The sequence below is a fragment of the Siphateles boraxobius genome, unplaced genomic scaffold (genome assembly GCF_051911475.1).
Source record: "Siphateles boraxobius isolate OS27281-9 unplaced genomic scaffold, OSU_SipBor_1 65, whole genome shotgun sequence".
NCBI lineage: Eukaryota > Metazoa > Chordata > Actinopteri > Cypriniformes > Leuciscidae > Siphateles > Siphateles boraxobius.
In genome coordinates, this window is record NW_027509192.1 from 17,811,876 (window position 1) to 17,826,332 (window position 14,457).

Below are 14,457 nucleotides of genomic sequence, written 5' to 3' on the forward strand. Positions count from 1 at the left end.
TCACATCTGTACACATAAAGAAGGAGTCTCGACTAGTAGACTATGAGTGTGAGGATGTTGGAGGTGGAGATTTATAGTCTTTTCTCACAGCACTTGATATAATTAAACTTATTAATTTGACGGCGGATCCAGAAAGGTTCAAATGACAATCACCAGTGACAACTGGAGATTCACCTGTTGTAAAATGCAAAAGACTTTGTTCAGATTTCAGAGTGGCTACAGAAAAAAAAAGAGCAACCGGCCCATGCGAAAACAAGGATAAATATAAATATAATATAAATATCGGAAGGGGATTAAATGTAGTCACGCAATGCTGATATTCTTAACATTAACAATTTGAGAACAAAGTATCATTTGCACGGTTTGACGTGATATAATAAGCGATCGTTAGATTTCATCAGCACGATTTACTGCAATTCTTTTTTTCCCTTAGTTGGTCAAAACAAAAGTGGATGTTACTTCAGAGGACATTTTCTGGTGAAAATTCATATGTTGGTCATACTTCCAAAAAGTAGAATCTGTGATTCTGAATGCCAGTGTCCACAACGGCGCGGCGACTGACAGCCGCACATTCTCCTCAAAACATTGGATTCATCCGTGCTGTGCCGTGCCGAGGCACAACCCATGTAAAGTCGAACAGAGATGGCGACAAAGAGGAAAAACTACTGACTGCAGCGTTAACTAAAAAAACAAAAAACGTTTTCCTCATTGCAACAGTGGAAACAATAGAAAGTAAAGTGGAGTGTTTATTTACATTATTGCTATCATTTTTCTGATTGCACATTCAGAGGTACAGTACATGACAAGCACAACGTGATAAAATATAATACCAGGATCTATTTCTTTAGAAATAAATGTACATTCGCTTGCAGAAAAGCACATTAGGAACCCACACCCTTTAATTAATTTAAGCAAACCTACATCACAGATTTACATGATTGATAATAGTATTTAAAGGGATAGTTCACCCAAAATTGTAAATTCTGTCACCATTGATTCACCTCAAGTTGTTCCAAACCTGTATGAATTTCTTTCTTGGTAACACTTTAGAATAATGGTCCGTCATTAATAAGTAACTACGTAGGAAGTAATGCATTAACACTTTAGCTACTATTAACTAATATGGAAACAAGCTTAACTAATCAGCAAGTAATATCATATTGAGGACTAAGATAGTTCCTTATTAGGTAATCAATAACTACTTAATGAGATTGGCATCATTAAGAACGAATAGGTAATTATGACAAATTATAAAGTATTACTAATTAATTACCAATCACAACAATAAACATGTCAGAGACATTAGCAACTGTCTTTTTTTTACTCTCGACGTGGTCATAAAATCCATCTCTAATTACTCAAGGGTTACCTTGTCACTATGCAGGAACTAATAGTGATCTGGACCAATTTTTTTTTAAAGTGAAAAAATATGTTTTTCACAGTAATGTTCTTATAAGTCTCATTAATAACTATTAACTAACTAAGTAATTATTGATTACCTAATAATGATCTATCCTACATTTGATATTACTTACTGATTAGTTGTTTTTATATTAGTTAGTTAGTAGTAGTAGCTGAAGTGTTAATGTAGTACTACTCATTAGTCCTGCATTACTTCCTGCATAGTATTAATGACTTATTAATGACGGCCCATTATTCTAAAGTGTTACTTCTTTCTTCTGCTGGACACAAAGGAAGAATATGGTAACCAAACAGGCACATACCATGGAAGTCAATGGTGCCAATCATTATGTCTGGTTACCGACATTCTTCAAAATATCATCTTTTGTGTTCAGCAGAAGAAAGAAATTCATACAGGTTTGGAACAACATAAGAGTGAGTAATGATAGAAATTTAACATTTTTGGGTGAACCATCCCTTTTAACAAGCACTTAAAGCCATTCATTTTACCATTCAACTGTAATTTAACCATCTACCATAATTGAAGCTTCCATAAAGGCACCATTATTTGCAAAGGTAACCACATACAATAAGTTATATGACGAAAAGGATTGCATCTACATAGTTTGTATTGTAAACAATATTGAAGTGCAGTAATATTATGCATAATGCTTCACCAGAAGCCAGGATAGAGTCTTTAAGTGCTATTGCGATCAGATGCAAGACTTTCACTTCACAGTGGCTTCAGTGAGAATATAACATGAGCGAGTGTTGCAGGAAGGACTAAACCGAATCTTCACATTCTATTAGAAATTCCTTTGAATAGCCCCTCGTCCGTAAATGTTCTGAAAGCTGCGGTAGAGGTGATGCTGTTTTATCCAGCTCCTGAATTACAATCTCAGCTGCATGAAGAGGTTAACCTGACATGCCACACTCTCCCTCAGCTTCATTTCATCTTCTGAACCTAAACACACACCTGGTAATCTGGTGGAGCCGTTTTCCCCGAGGATGCACGGCAAGCTGAGGAACGCTTTTGAGCCGATTCCACCCCAACCCTGAATGAAGGAAACGCACACATTTTGGAGACTCAATTCTCTCAACATTTACAGACATGGATATTTAACTGCATCTTTAACATTTTACTGCAAAACAATTTAATGTTTCAGTGACTCCTTTAGAGTGCAAAAGGTGAGTTCTGGAAGTAAAAAAAATATTTTTAAAGTTAATGAACCTCTAAAGACAGACCTGTTGTTAACCGATGGTATATGCTTTTGGTTGAAGCCATCATTTTGCAATAGTTCAACTTTTTTTTAAATACTTGTATTTGATAGTGGAATTTGTGCTGAAAAGCTACATTACCCATGATATTGTATCGCGGCGAGGAAATCGCACCAAAACAGCTTTGCAGGGAACGTCCACTCCCATGAAGCACCGTGAATTACATAATCGAATTGGTTTCTCATTTTTGCATTTATATTGTCATTGAAAACATGTCAAACCATTCACATTTCATAATGCAATAACAAACCAATAAAATGATTTATATATATTTAAATATGCATATTTTGCAATAAAATATATTGTTATATAGATTTCTTACAGATATTTGTTTGTCATTCGCAATGCTTCATGGGATTGTAGTTCTTTCCCTCATTGAAGCCATTAAGTGCACAGCCTTGAACCTTTGTCTTCTTGTCTGATTTTCAAATGTTTTGATTCACTTCGTGGTTGGTTGGTTTGGTTCATGGCTTATAACACTTTACAAAAATGAATGGAAAAATATTTACTGAACCAACGCAGCTGAAAAAGTGGCAAGACACTAATGCACTCTATGAGGTTTTCACTTCCCAAATATGACTTCAATAATTTTTAAAAAAATGGACAGACAATTTGAATCTTAAACCTCAAAACCCTTATGAAAGTTAATTGCATGTTAATCCTCATCACTAATGCACATGTAGGACTGGCCACAGAGTTACTTAACTGAACATACCTCAGCCAATGTTGTGACAGAGTGCGTTTTCCTTTGGTCTGTTACGATGCTGTGAATGACGCCAGCAATGGATAACCCAACTGACCATGACTTCTGACCTCTGCCCTTGAGCATCTCTAACGCCCTAAAAACATAAAACCGGTTCACACCGTCATAATGCAATAAAAAAACAAATCATTTTTACATTTCTATTAGAAATAATATTTTAAAAAATCTTGACAGTGATCATTTAAACCCACACCTGTCCATCAAGGGTTTGGTGGAGTTGGACACTGGGGTTAACGCTTGTAGTTGGTCAGTTCCCGGCGCCATATTACCCCACACTGCCACTGAGGAACAACCAGAGACAAATCGAATTTATTATTTAAAGCCAGACCCCGACCTCAGGACATCAGTGCACACTCGAGGTGCTGATCACATTTGCAAGTTCAAATGTGCTGCGTAACACGAGGATGAACCTCATAGGTTGTGGCAGAAGCTCAAACGTGATGCGTAACACTAGAATTAATCTCATTGGTTCTCGCACGTCAAGCGAACTTGCTTGAGCTTCCATTTACCACACTTGGGGCCTATACCATGAAGCCGGTTTAGGTGGCTAGCCCGATATGTTTCAGTTTAGTTTGTGCTAACCCTGGGTTTTAGGCACCATTAAAGTAATTTGGCTTTTAGCAGTGTTCATCGCCATAGTAACTTACGCTCCACGGCTAACCTGGTCCGGGGCAGGTTATGTTCCAGGTGAGAGGTTGTATACCGAGCTTGGACCAATCAGCTGTGAGCAAAGTGACACATGCCTGATGCGATAAAGTCGCTCCACCTGTTTCCACTCCAAACTAAAGGTCACTACATAGCAAATGATTTTTAAAGACAAAATCATCCGGCTTTTAGTAATGCTTATTTAGAATAATAATTTTGTATGTTTTAGATATTATTTATGTAATTATTGTACCCTTAAATCGATCACACATGCACAATTTTAGTTTATCAATTAATATTACGCACAGTTTAATTGAATAAATATAATAACGTAATATAAATACGCTTTAGAATCAATGGATAAAGCTATAAAATAACTACATGTCAGCTTAAATGTTACATTTTCTCTACCTTTATCAAATGTATAAACTAACTTCACAACTTTTACTTGCACTGATATAGCAAGACTTTATTTTAGTGGTCCACTTTCATAGACAGCTATTTTATTCTTGCTGTGTAAATTTGTTTAAATTCTTTACATTTTTCAATCTAGTAATATTCTGTAGTGAATCGCGCTGCTTCTCTCGTGAGAAATAAATCTCAGTTTCACTCTTTCTCAGCAGTGATTGGCTGTTCACTACTGATGTCACACCTAAACTCCTAAACTCAGGATCAAAGCCTGAGTTGACAGAGAAAGTTGATGATCAGCATCATGGTACCAACAAAGCCTGCTTGGATTGGTTTGGTTGTCAACTCTAAACTAATCCTGTAACCCTGAGTTTGTTCAACTACCATCATGGTACAGGCCCCTGGTGTGTGAGTTGATGAACGTTTATACGTGAATAAAACACTAAATTAAATCTGTTCATCATATAAAGCGATCATGTTTCTCCAGAAAATTTTTATTAAACCGCTTGAATCATATGGATTATTTTTTACAGTCTCTTTATGAACTTTTTGAAGCCTGAAAGTGGTAGTTGCGTAGCTGTCAAAATGGAGGAACAGCAAACTCTCAGATTTCATAAAAATATCTTCATTTGTGTTCGAAAACATTAAAGTTTGGTACGACATGAGGGCGAGTAATTAATGACAGACTTTAAATTTTTTGGTGAATTAACCCTTTAATTCAATTTCTCTTTGGTACCTAAATTGGTACAGAGAATTGCGAAATTGTACTGGTATTAGTTGTGATTACTTAAATGTTGGTATAGTGATAAACTAATTCATTTTAATCTGGCGCTATTACCGCAGTGTTTACATTAAAAAACACGTCACAAATGCTGTGGTGAAGTTGGCCAATCACAGCAGTGGGCGTTTACTTGTGTTTCTGAAAGAAGAAACGCCCCTTGAAATAGGGTGTGATAGAGTCAAAATGAGGATGGAAAATTATCTTTTTTTTTTTACTTTGCTAACTTCATAAGATAACCTCGATAAACATCTGAAAATGATTTCATGAACACTTTAAAATATGTCAATCTGCTCCTGATCCACTCACCCTTGTTCTCTGAGAGTTCTCCAATGACCCAGGCCTGCTTGCCTGTGTTATTTGCCACCAGTGAAATGTTGATGATGTGAGACAGTCTCTCTGAATCCAGATTACACCCCACACCGATCACTTGAGAGGGCAGAAGAAGACTTTGTCTCCAGGCGACATGTGTCATAATGTCCACTGCGAACATTAAGGTCAGAGGTCACATTCGTGGTCGACAAAGCAAGATTCTGTTGTCTGTTATATTTCAGATTAGTAATTACTGACTAAACATGAATCGTTCACTAGAAGAACTTGAGCTGCATGATTCTGGATAAATTGAGAATCAAATATTTTTTGGTTTCAAACAGAGATGACGATTCTCCCGCGATTCTGAACAGACAGTTAAACTAACTTTACTTAATTAACTTAAATTGCTGCAGTTTATTTACATTTACATTAAGCAGACGCTTTTATCCAAAGCGACTTACAAATGAGAACAATAGAAGCAGTTAAACTAACAGTAGGACAACAATATGCAAGTGCTAAGACCCTTCCCAGTTTAATATAACACAGTACAAGTACTTTTTTTTAATATAAATAGATATAGAATAGATGGAAAATGATGACGATCATTTAAAAATGTTTAATTAATTTGAGAGAATCAGTTTAAATGAATGATTCAATGACACACTCATAAAGACTTTGCTTGTTTAATTACAGGATAAATCTACGTTTTTGAACGAATTTCTTGAATGAATGATTCAATGTCAAATACATTTTTAACCGTCATTTGTCGCCACCTACTGGTGTAACGATATAATGAAGAGCCAAGTTACTTTCAAATGGTGATTTGCTCTATTTTGACATCTGTGATAATATATGAATGTAATATGAATAATTGTAACACAGATTTAAATGTTCCGGTGTGATTTTGTCAAAGGTTTAATAGTCACAGGCAAATCGTTGTCATTTAGGAATGAGATCGCGTGGGTGTTTGAATCGAGATCGCAAGCGTTTAACGATTAATCGAGCAGCTCTAATAAGAACAATCAATAATCAATCAATAAAGATAATAAATGGGAGATTCTGGTTTTATGTTGTCCTTAAGCACAGGCTAAGCTCGCTGCCGATCACTAACCTGGTTGAGAGGCGATGAGCAGGACAGCTTTTGGACTCAGCTGGGCGAGATGTGGGATGATTCCTCTGTACATGTCCACATTAGTCTGAACTACACTCAAATATGACTGCTCATCACTCCAGGCATTCGCTGTGACGACCACCACTTTAGAGCCCGCTGAGGCTGACAGGTCTGTGAAATTGAGATTAAAGACAGTCACTATCTGTTGTGCAGGAGAGGTTGAAGAACTTTTACAGTGTAGACAGTAAAAAATTAAGAGACTTGTAAAGACTTTGTGGTGACAGCTGTATCTTCACCAGGGTTATTATCGTTCAAACTAAAACCATAAAAAACATATTTTCATTAATTGAAGTAAAATTAACTGGAATAAAATATAAAAAAAGACAGATTTTATTTCAGCTAGTTGCCCAGGCAACATTTCTCATTTTAATTTAGTTTAAGTACTAAAATGACAAACTAAAACTCAAATCCTATATACAGGTATTTAAAACCAAACTTAACACAAGTTGTAAACACAACTTTAAATAAAATTTAAAATTAAAACCTAAAATATAAAAATAAAATATATATAATTATACTGAAAAATTACATATCTTCACATAATGGAGGGTTGGAATTATGAATACATTGTCTTTTTTAAGTCTTTAAGTCTTATTTCACAACAAAATTAAAATAAATAATATTATTTTGTTTGAATTCCTATTATTTAAATATATATATATATATATATACATAAATACATACATATGCATATATAATAGCGTTACATTAATAAGAATCGGGGCTGTAATTGTTAACTAAAACTACTAAAAACTGTTTTTGGTCATTGAAATAAAGCTGAAAATAAAATAAAATATAAACATAAGGTGAAAAACTTAAAATGACAAACTAAACCTGAAATGAAAATAAAATTAAAGTTACATAGACATTATTAATAAATGACAACACGCATAACAAAACTACTAAAACAAACAAAAATTTAAATGAAACTGAAAATGTAGAAATATTAATAATACTAGGATATTAAATAAATAATATTAAAATAACACTAATGAGAAATGTGTTTAAATGTCATGTAAATAATAGTCACAAAGCAAAATATGATGCCTGATTTCTTTCCTTTGATTTCGGAGTGAAATATGACAGATGCTGTGTCGTATACTATCCGTCCTAAATAGCATTCGAAATTAGAAGTAGTGTGTCCCAAATCGTAGTATGTTGAAATAAGTATTCCAAAGATACCCGGATGGTCTTCTTTTATTTTAGAATACGAAGTGCAGATCCGTGCAAACTCTAACGGCTAATATTGCCCACAACCCACTGCGCTGTGGACGAGGATTCGATTAGAACTACAAACGCATATAATAAGTTTTAAAAAACTACAAACGTGACGGATGTGTGAGACCGACGGTTAAAACAGCTCTAAGCGATGTCACTTCTTGTTGATGTTTAAAGTATTGTCAAACAAAACAGAGGCTAGCTAGACCCTCCCTCCTCCTCATCCGCGCACCAACCGCACATCTTTATTAAATGTTATCCACATTATATTTTATATTATATTTAATCTAAAACAACATTGTGAACTTTTAGAACGATGCGTTTGGTCATTAACTTTTAAATGCATCATTATGCAAATGTGAGGAGTTCTCCGAATGAAAGACCCATGACGTGCGATTTCTCTTACATTTCTCTGTGTGAAATTTAATTACATTTCATTAAATGTGGAGGATTTAAACTGTGGCAAGATGATTGACAGGGCAGTTTAAACAGTGGCTACGTTTACATGCAACCAAATAATCTGTTAGTAATTGGATTGAAGGCTCAATCGGACTGAAAAGCCTTCATGATTACTCGATCCGATTGAGCTTGACCCGAACGAAATTTCAATCGAATTGAAAGGGGTGGTTTATTCCTTTTCTAACCCGATCGAGAGGACATGTAAACACTTGATCGGATTGAAAACCGAAACTGAAAGGACTGCGCATGTGCAATGACTTCAAAATAACGTTATGACGTGCAGTCATATGCCTGTTGAATAAAGTGTTGTATAAATGAGTGTCCCGATATTCTAGAATTCTCCTTTCACTCACTCAGCGTCAGGGAAGTGGAGCAGGACAATGTCCCACCAGTGCTTGTTTCAGACGACTGGTTTGGGGCTTTTTTGCTGCGTGATAAATATAAGCAGCACGGCACAACTGTTCATATGATCATTGTCTCCAAATTATGACCAGCAATGGATCAATATTAAGTCTGCTGTTTAAAACAAATAAAGAACCAATGTAGGAGAACGGTTATTATGCGCAAACAGCGGGAAACTCTGTATATTCGTGCAGTGTGCGCATGTCAAAAAATATATTCCCATTTGAATCTTGTGAAATGTAAACGCGCACATCAACCCGATCACGTTTAGCGTTCAGGTAAACACTACGTTCGGATTCATCAATCGGAAAGAATTCAGTGCGACTGAAACAAAAGTTGTGCGTGTAAACATAGACAGTGACAGGTTGCATGTTATTAAGACACAATTACGACGAAGTAATATGTCCCAAAGCTTGCATACCCTTCTGCTACACACAAAAGTATGTACTTTTTCTTCTCAAAAACAGTACTTTTAGGGCATAGTACAAGTAGGCCAATTGGGTCACAGCACCAGACATGTTATGGACAGACATTGTGAGTTTTTGTGGATGTAATGATGAAAAGCACCTTTTGAGACCTCGACCTTTGGTAAACTGAAAATCTCCAAATCCATCGTGCCGCCTTTGGTGGAACTCTCAGGAATGTCAATCAAAACCAGTTTGTCAACACTGCACTATGACAGAAAGAATGACATGACATAGTCTGGTCATAAAAATATGCATACGTAGCCATGAGCCAATTTTGGCAAACAAAAGACAATCATGTAGTTACTTTCGCCATAATACTCAACACGGCAGCAATTCCCAAATCTCCCCCGCCAATCACAGACACTTTAACCTCTTGATCGGGACGATTTCCACCTATAAGAGCAAAACCACATCAGATTATGATTTGAATTCATAAAAGCTGTACTCAACATGTGCAATTACATTTTGTTGGTCCATTCCACACATACCTTCATTAACTTTGAGATTTGCAACAAATGCCAGTAGATCGTTGGGATTGTCAACATGTGATGAAGATTTGGTGCTCAGTGGAGGTTCCTCTTCAAACTTAGCAGTCATCTCTGCCAGAAGGCCATTCACAGATGACTTTGGCTGCAATAGTGACATTTATTTATATATATATATATATATATATGTCAAAATGTATTCAGAGTACCTTCAACATTTCTCACATTATCACAGTTTATTTGGTATGGTATAGAAAATTGTAATAAATATGACAAGAAGAGTTATCAAATCAGTTGATATTTCACTGGTTTTGTCCATCCTTCTGTTAGACTTTCTCACAGATGAATTAGGTTGAATATCTGTCAGCTGTTAAATTTAACTACACAATTAGATCATAAAAATGTAGGTCAAATAATTACCAAGCAATGCTTGATTTTGTTCAGTCTGTGGTGTAAAAAGGTTGCATTGGCAATTAAAGAAAAGACTCGCAAGCAAAACATGGTCAGGTCAAAGTGTCTGAATAATTGTTGGTCCCTTTACAGAGTGCTGGACTCTTGCATTGTCAACACAAGGTCTTGACCAAAAATTGATGCATCTCTTGATGGAAATAAATGTTATTTTCACCAAGAGGTGCATCCATTTTTGATCAAGATCTTGTATTGACAATGCAAGAGTCCAGCACTCTGTAAAGTCTCCTTCAGCACATCCCAAAGACTTTCAATGAATTTAAGGTCGTTGAATTTTAGAGTAATTAATTACTCTATATTTTTGTGAGCATAAGGGACATTTTTTAAATTAGGAATTGAATAATCAAACAATCAATCAAATAAAGCATTTTGCATATACAGTAAACAAGTTCTCTTACGTGGTCCCAGTTGTGCAGGCCCGGCAGGTGTATTCTCCCCTTCGAATCGACATGTTTACCCTCCCGTATGACCATGCTGGAAGTGGGTCTCAGGAAGCAGATGGGAGGCGTGAAGGGAAAGGAATCCAAGAGCCATAGCATGATGGGAAGGTTATATGAGTGTCCTGTGAATACATCATCATCAATGAAGACAGTGTTCAAATCAACGTAAAGAAGACTCTTCCGAGCAATTATAAATGAGATATTATATCGATCTAGTATACTTCTTGTTCAGTTAAACAATAGATTCTCTTTCATGGAGTCTCACCTTGATATCCGACTGGGATGTTCCCAACCAGTTTGAGTAGATCCTTCTGTAAACTGTCATTGAATGCTGCAAAATAAATTTCAGTAATGACTCAGCAGATTCAAATGATTCAAGTAAGATAATTTAAGCTTTGAACTCCCTTTGACTTAACCAGATAAATGTGGTTTTATATGTTATTATGTTTTATGAAAATTACTTACTGTATGTTCCAGACTTTATTTCCATATCAGTGTGAACGCGGGACACTTTTTGAAGCTCTTCAATGGCCACATCACGAAATTTATACTAGTAAGGAAACCAAGTACCATGTTAGAGAGAGAGAGAGTAAATAATCCACATTTAAAGGCGTGATTTTTGACACACTGACTAAACTTTTTAAACCGGTTTAACCAGTGTTTATCATCACCCTTAAATATTCATCAATATTTAATACTACTGGCGTTCATGTTACTCACCTTAGAGAGAACTTTCTTCACCGATTCCGAATTTAAATCCATGATCGCTGTTTAAAACTGTGCGGTGAAGCCCGAGCTGTTGAATCTCAACCAGGCAATGAAGTGAAACTCAAACTTCCGCAAAACACATTCAGCTCAGCTGACTGACGTCTGGTATATACTACGGCAAGCCAAGAGGTTGATGTCATGCAAATAAAATATGCTAGGTGTAGTAGGGTAGGAAAGGGGGTGGGTACGTGGGGGTGGGTTCACCTGCACCCGAAAGGTATATTTTTTTAACCTAGTTTTTTGCAATCCTTAAGGTGTCTAGAAAATGAATTTTGATGTTCCCCACGCAAATTATTGTCCCATATGTGATTTTTTGAATCATCTTTTGTGTCCGTGCTTGATTTTCGGCTGTGAAAAATGAAAACGTTAATCTACATCTTAACAATACATCCGACACAATCCACCCCATTTTCTCTTCTTCTTTGCATGAGGAATTGATAGATATTAGGACTGTCATGATTAGATGATGTATAGTGCATAAAAACTCAGTAAACACCAAAAAATTTAAACAAATTGTGACATTGGATCACTGGAACTCCTCCCCTATGGACCCTAATGATATATGTTTTCTAACTTTTGTGTTTTTACAGTCTGTAAGATGTCTAATAATCAAATGTTGATGATCCCCACCTTAAATATTGTCACATGTATGTCTTTTCTGGCTATACTGGTTGCCACTCTGGATTTCCAAAAAAGCAAAAAAGAACATGCTGTAATGCTTTATGCATTGTAATGCTTTAGGTGTTTGATAAACATATTCCCCACTTTAAAATATAGTGCCAAGTTTTTGATTTAGATTTGAATCAATTTGAAACAATAAGTGTGGTCGAAAATCAATAACACTGAAAAGGCTATCAGAAAGTCCAGACTTAGCAAGCCCAAAATACAAAAAAAGCTGTTTGGAGAAATGCAGTGCCACTCTGAATCAGTTGCGGCCCATATTCCCACCTTCTCTACAAACAGCCAATGTTGATGACAATCTGGGAAACGGAAAATTATTGATGACAATCTGGGAAATTAAAACTGGTGCATGCATCATCCTCAAGAAGGGAGATATCGATGGTGAGTGGGAAAAATATACTCCTAAGTTTGAAGCTGCCTTGAAAACATTAGGGAAAAAGAAAGTCAACACTGTTATACTATAATAGCTAATAATTGGCTAGTTGGTGATCGTTGCTAATCATGCCCAAGTCAAAGTCGAAGTCAAAGAAACACAAGAAAATGATAGTGAGTCTGAAGAGTTCAATCCTGCTACAAAGAAATCCAAGAGAGATGACGGTGTCAAACCAAAAGACCATGGTCCCAAACCAAAAGACCATGGTCCCAAATCCAAAAGACCATGGTCCTGAAAATTGTATTTTATGTACATGGCTTTGAGCATGCAGATTTCCCACCCCTTGGTAAAATTAAGGGGTCTGCTACTGACAAGCTGGCTCTGCTACACAACATTCGTGATAGACGTCTTCAAGAATCTCTTGATTCGCCGTTTCGCATGGAGGATGTCTGTAATCTCATTCCAGAGTCTTGTAGGTGCCAGTTTAGAAACAACTGGCGATCATCGAGCCTGCTACCAAAAGTTTACAAAGAACCAGGGACGCTTACAGGAAAGACCTACTGTGACATCTCAGCAAGCTTCAACATCACGCTCACCACCTAAGTGTGGGTCCTTCTCAGCCAAGCAGCTGTTCCCCCCAGAGTGTATCTTCTTTGGAAAGCTGGAAGTAAAAGTATTGGGAAAGACTGAACGATGCATCAAGTTCCCAGTATATAAGGTTAAGGACGGAGCATTGTAGGAGCCTACATGGAAACAGATTACGCCTCAAGCCTTTGAACTTGGACTTCACCGTCTCTCTCAATAGAATTAATAAAAGTATAGAATAGAATAGTTCTAATAAGGGCACATTGTAACGCAGTGTTAGAACGTCCCCCAACTGAGTAAGGAGTTAAAGTCCCCCTTGTAGTCGATAATTTGATCCCTTAAAACTCATCTTTGATCACCAAAATTACCTATTTAAACGTTTTTTCCTCGAAAAAAATATTTCTTCATGCCTTAAAATAGCTTGAATGTAACTCTACACCCGTGCCTCATTAAGTATACACGGATCTATGAAAATGCTAATTTTGCCCGCCTCCACTCACTTGCTCCAACTCAGAGACAACAAGGTAGAGTATGATGCATGATTTTATGAAAGTATGATGTATTGCGACATCACAAACGAGCAATTGTAGAAATTGTAACGCTTGTCGTAAAGCAAGTCAAATTAGTAGTTTTCTTATGTCTCATTAGAACTACAGAAATGCGACCCGATCTGGCAATCTCACATAGCGTGGATATATCAGATAAAGGACCGCACAAATTGTGGCATAAGTGCATTTCACCATGTCACGACTTGATGAACCACTGAAACGATTTTGGAAACATTATTTTAAGGTAAAAAAATCTTACTTAGTGTTGCTTTAACTTATGAATTTGCACATGGTTTGTCTTAAAGTGGTCATCGGATGCCCATTCTCCAGAAGTTGGTATGATTCTTTAGGGTGTTCATGTAAAGTAATATACTTTGATTAAAATTCCTCAATGGTTGCGTAAAACAACACCCTTTTTACCTCCTCAAAACCAGCTTTGTTCACAGTGACCCGTTTTGGGTGCATGTCTCTTTAAATGATAATGAGCAACTGCTCACCCCACCCCTCTCTTCCATGGTGGGTGTCGAATGGCTGAGGGCAGAAATATGCTAATACGGCACAGTTCGTCAGCGGTCGTGGGTGGAGCATCAGCATTATGACATCATAGTGCTCAGAAAAACCAAAAGGCTTGATTGAGTATTTCGACTTTTTGAGGATTAAATAAAAGGAGGAAATGGATTTTTTTCATTGTATGGTGGTTGTCTCCACACACTGCAAAGGCACATTTATATGCAAACACCGTCTTTTATATAAAAGTGAATCTTGCATCCGATGACCACTTTAAAGCATATTAAAAACACCACATAG

The 14,457-nt window shown here is 36.4% G+C and overlaps 1 protein-coding gene across 1 annotated transcript; it reads right to left on the reverse strand.

The window, feature by feature from the left end:
- Positions 1-728: 728 nt before the first annotated feature.
- On the reverse strand, positions 729-11,567 carry uevld (UEV and lactate/malate dehyrogenase domains). The gene is made up of 12 exons (XM_077211289.1): positions 11,416-11,567; positions 11,161-11,245; positions 10,961-11,026; positions 10,654-10,817; positions 9,791-9,932; positions 9,607-9,695; positions 9,403-9,508; positions 6,697-6,867; positions 5,583-5,756; positions 3,636-3,723; positions 3,395-3,518; positions 729-2,456 (listed from the first exon to the last, which is right to left on the reverse strand). Exons 1-12 carry the CDS (start codon positions 11,455-11,457, stop codon positions 2,292-2,294), a joined length of 1,416 nt encoding a protein of 471 aa, XP_077067404.1. The 5' UTR covers positions 11,458-11,567; the 3' UTR covers positions 729-2,291.
- Positions 11,568-14,457: the final 2,890 nt, after the last annotated feature.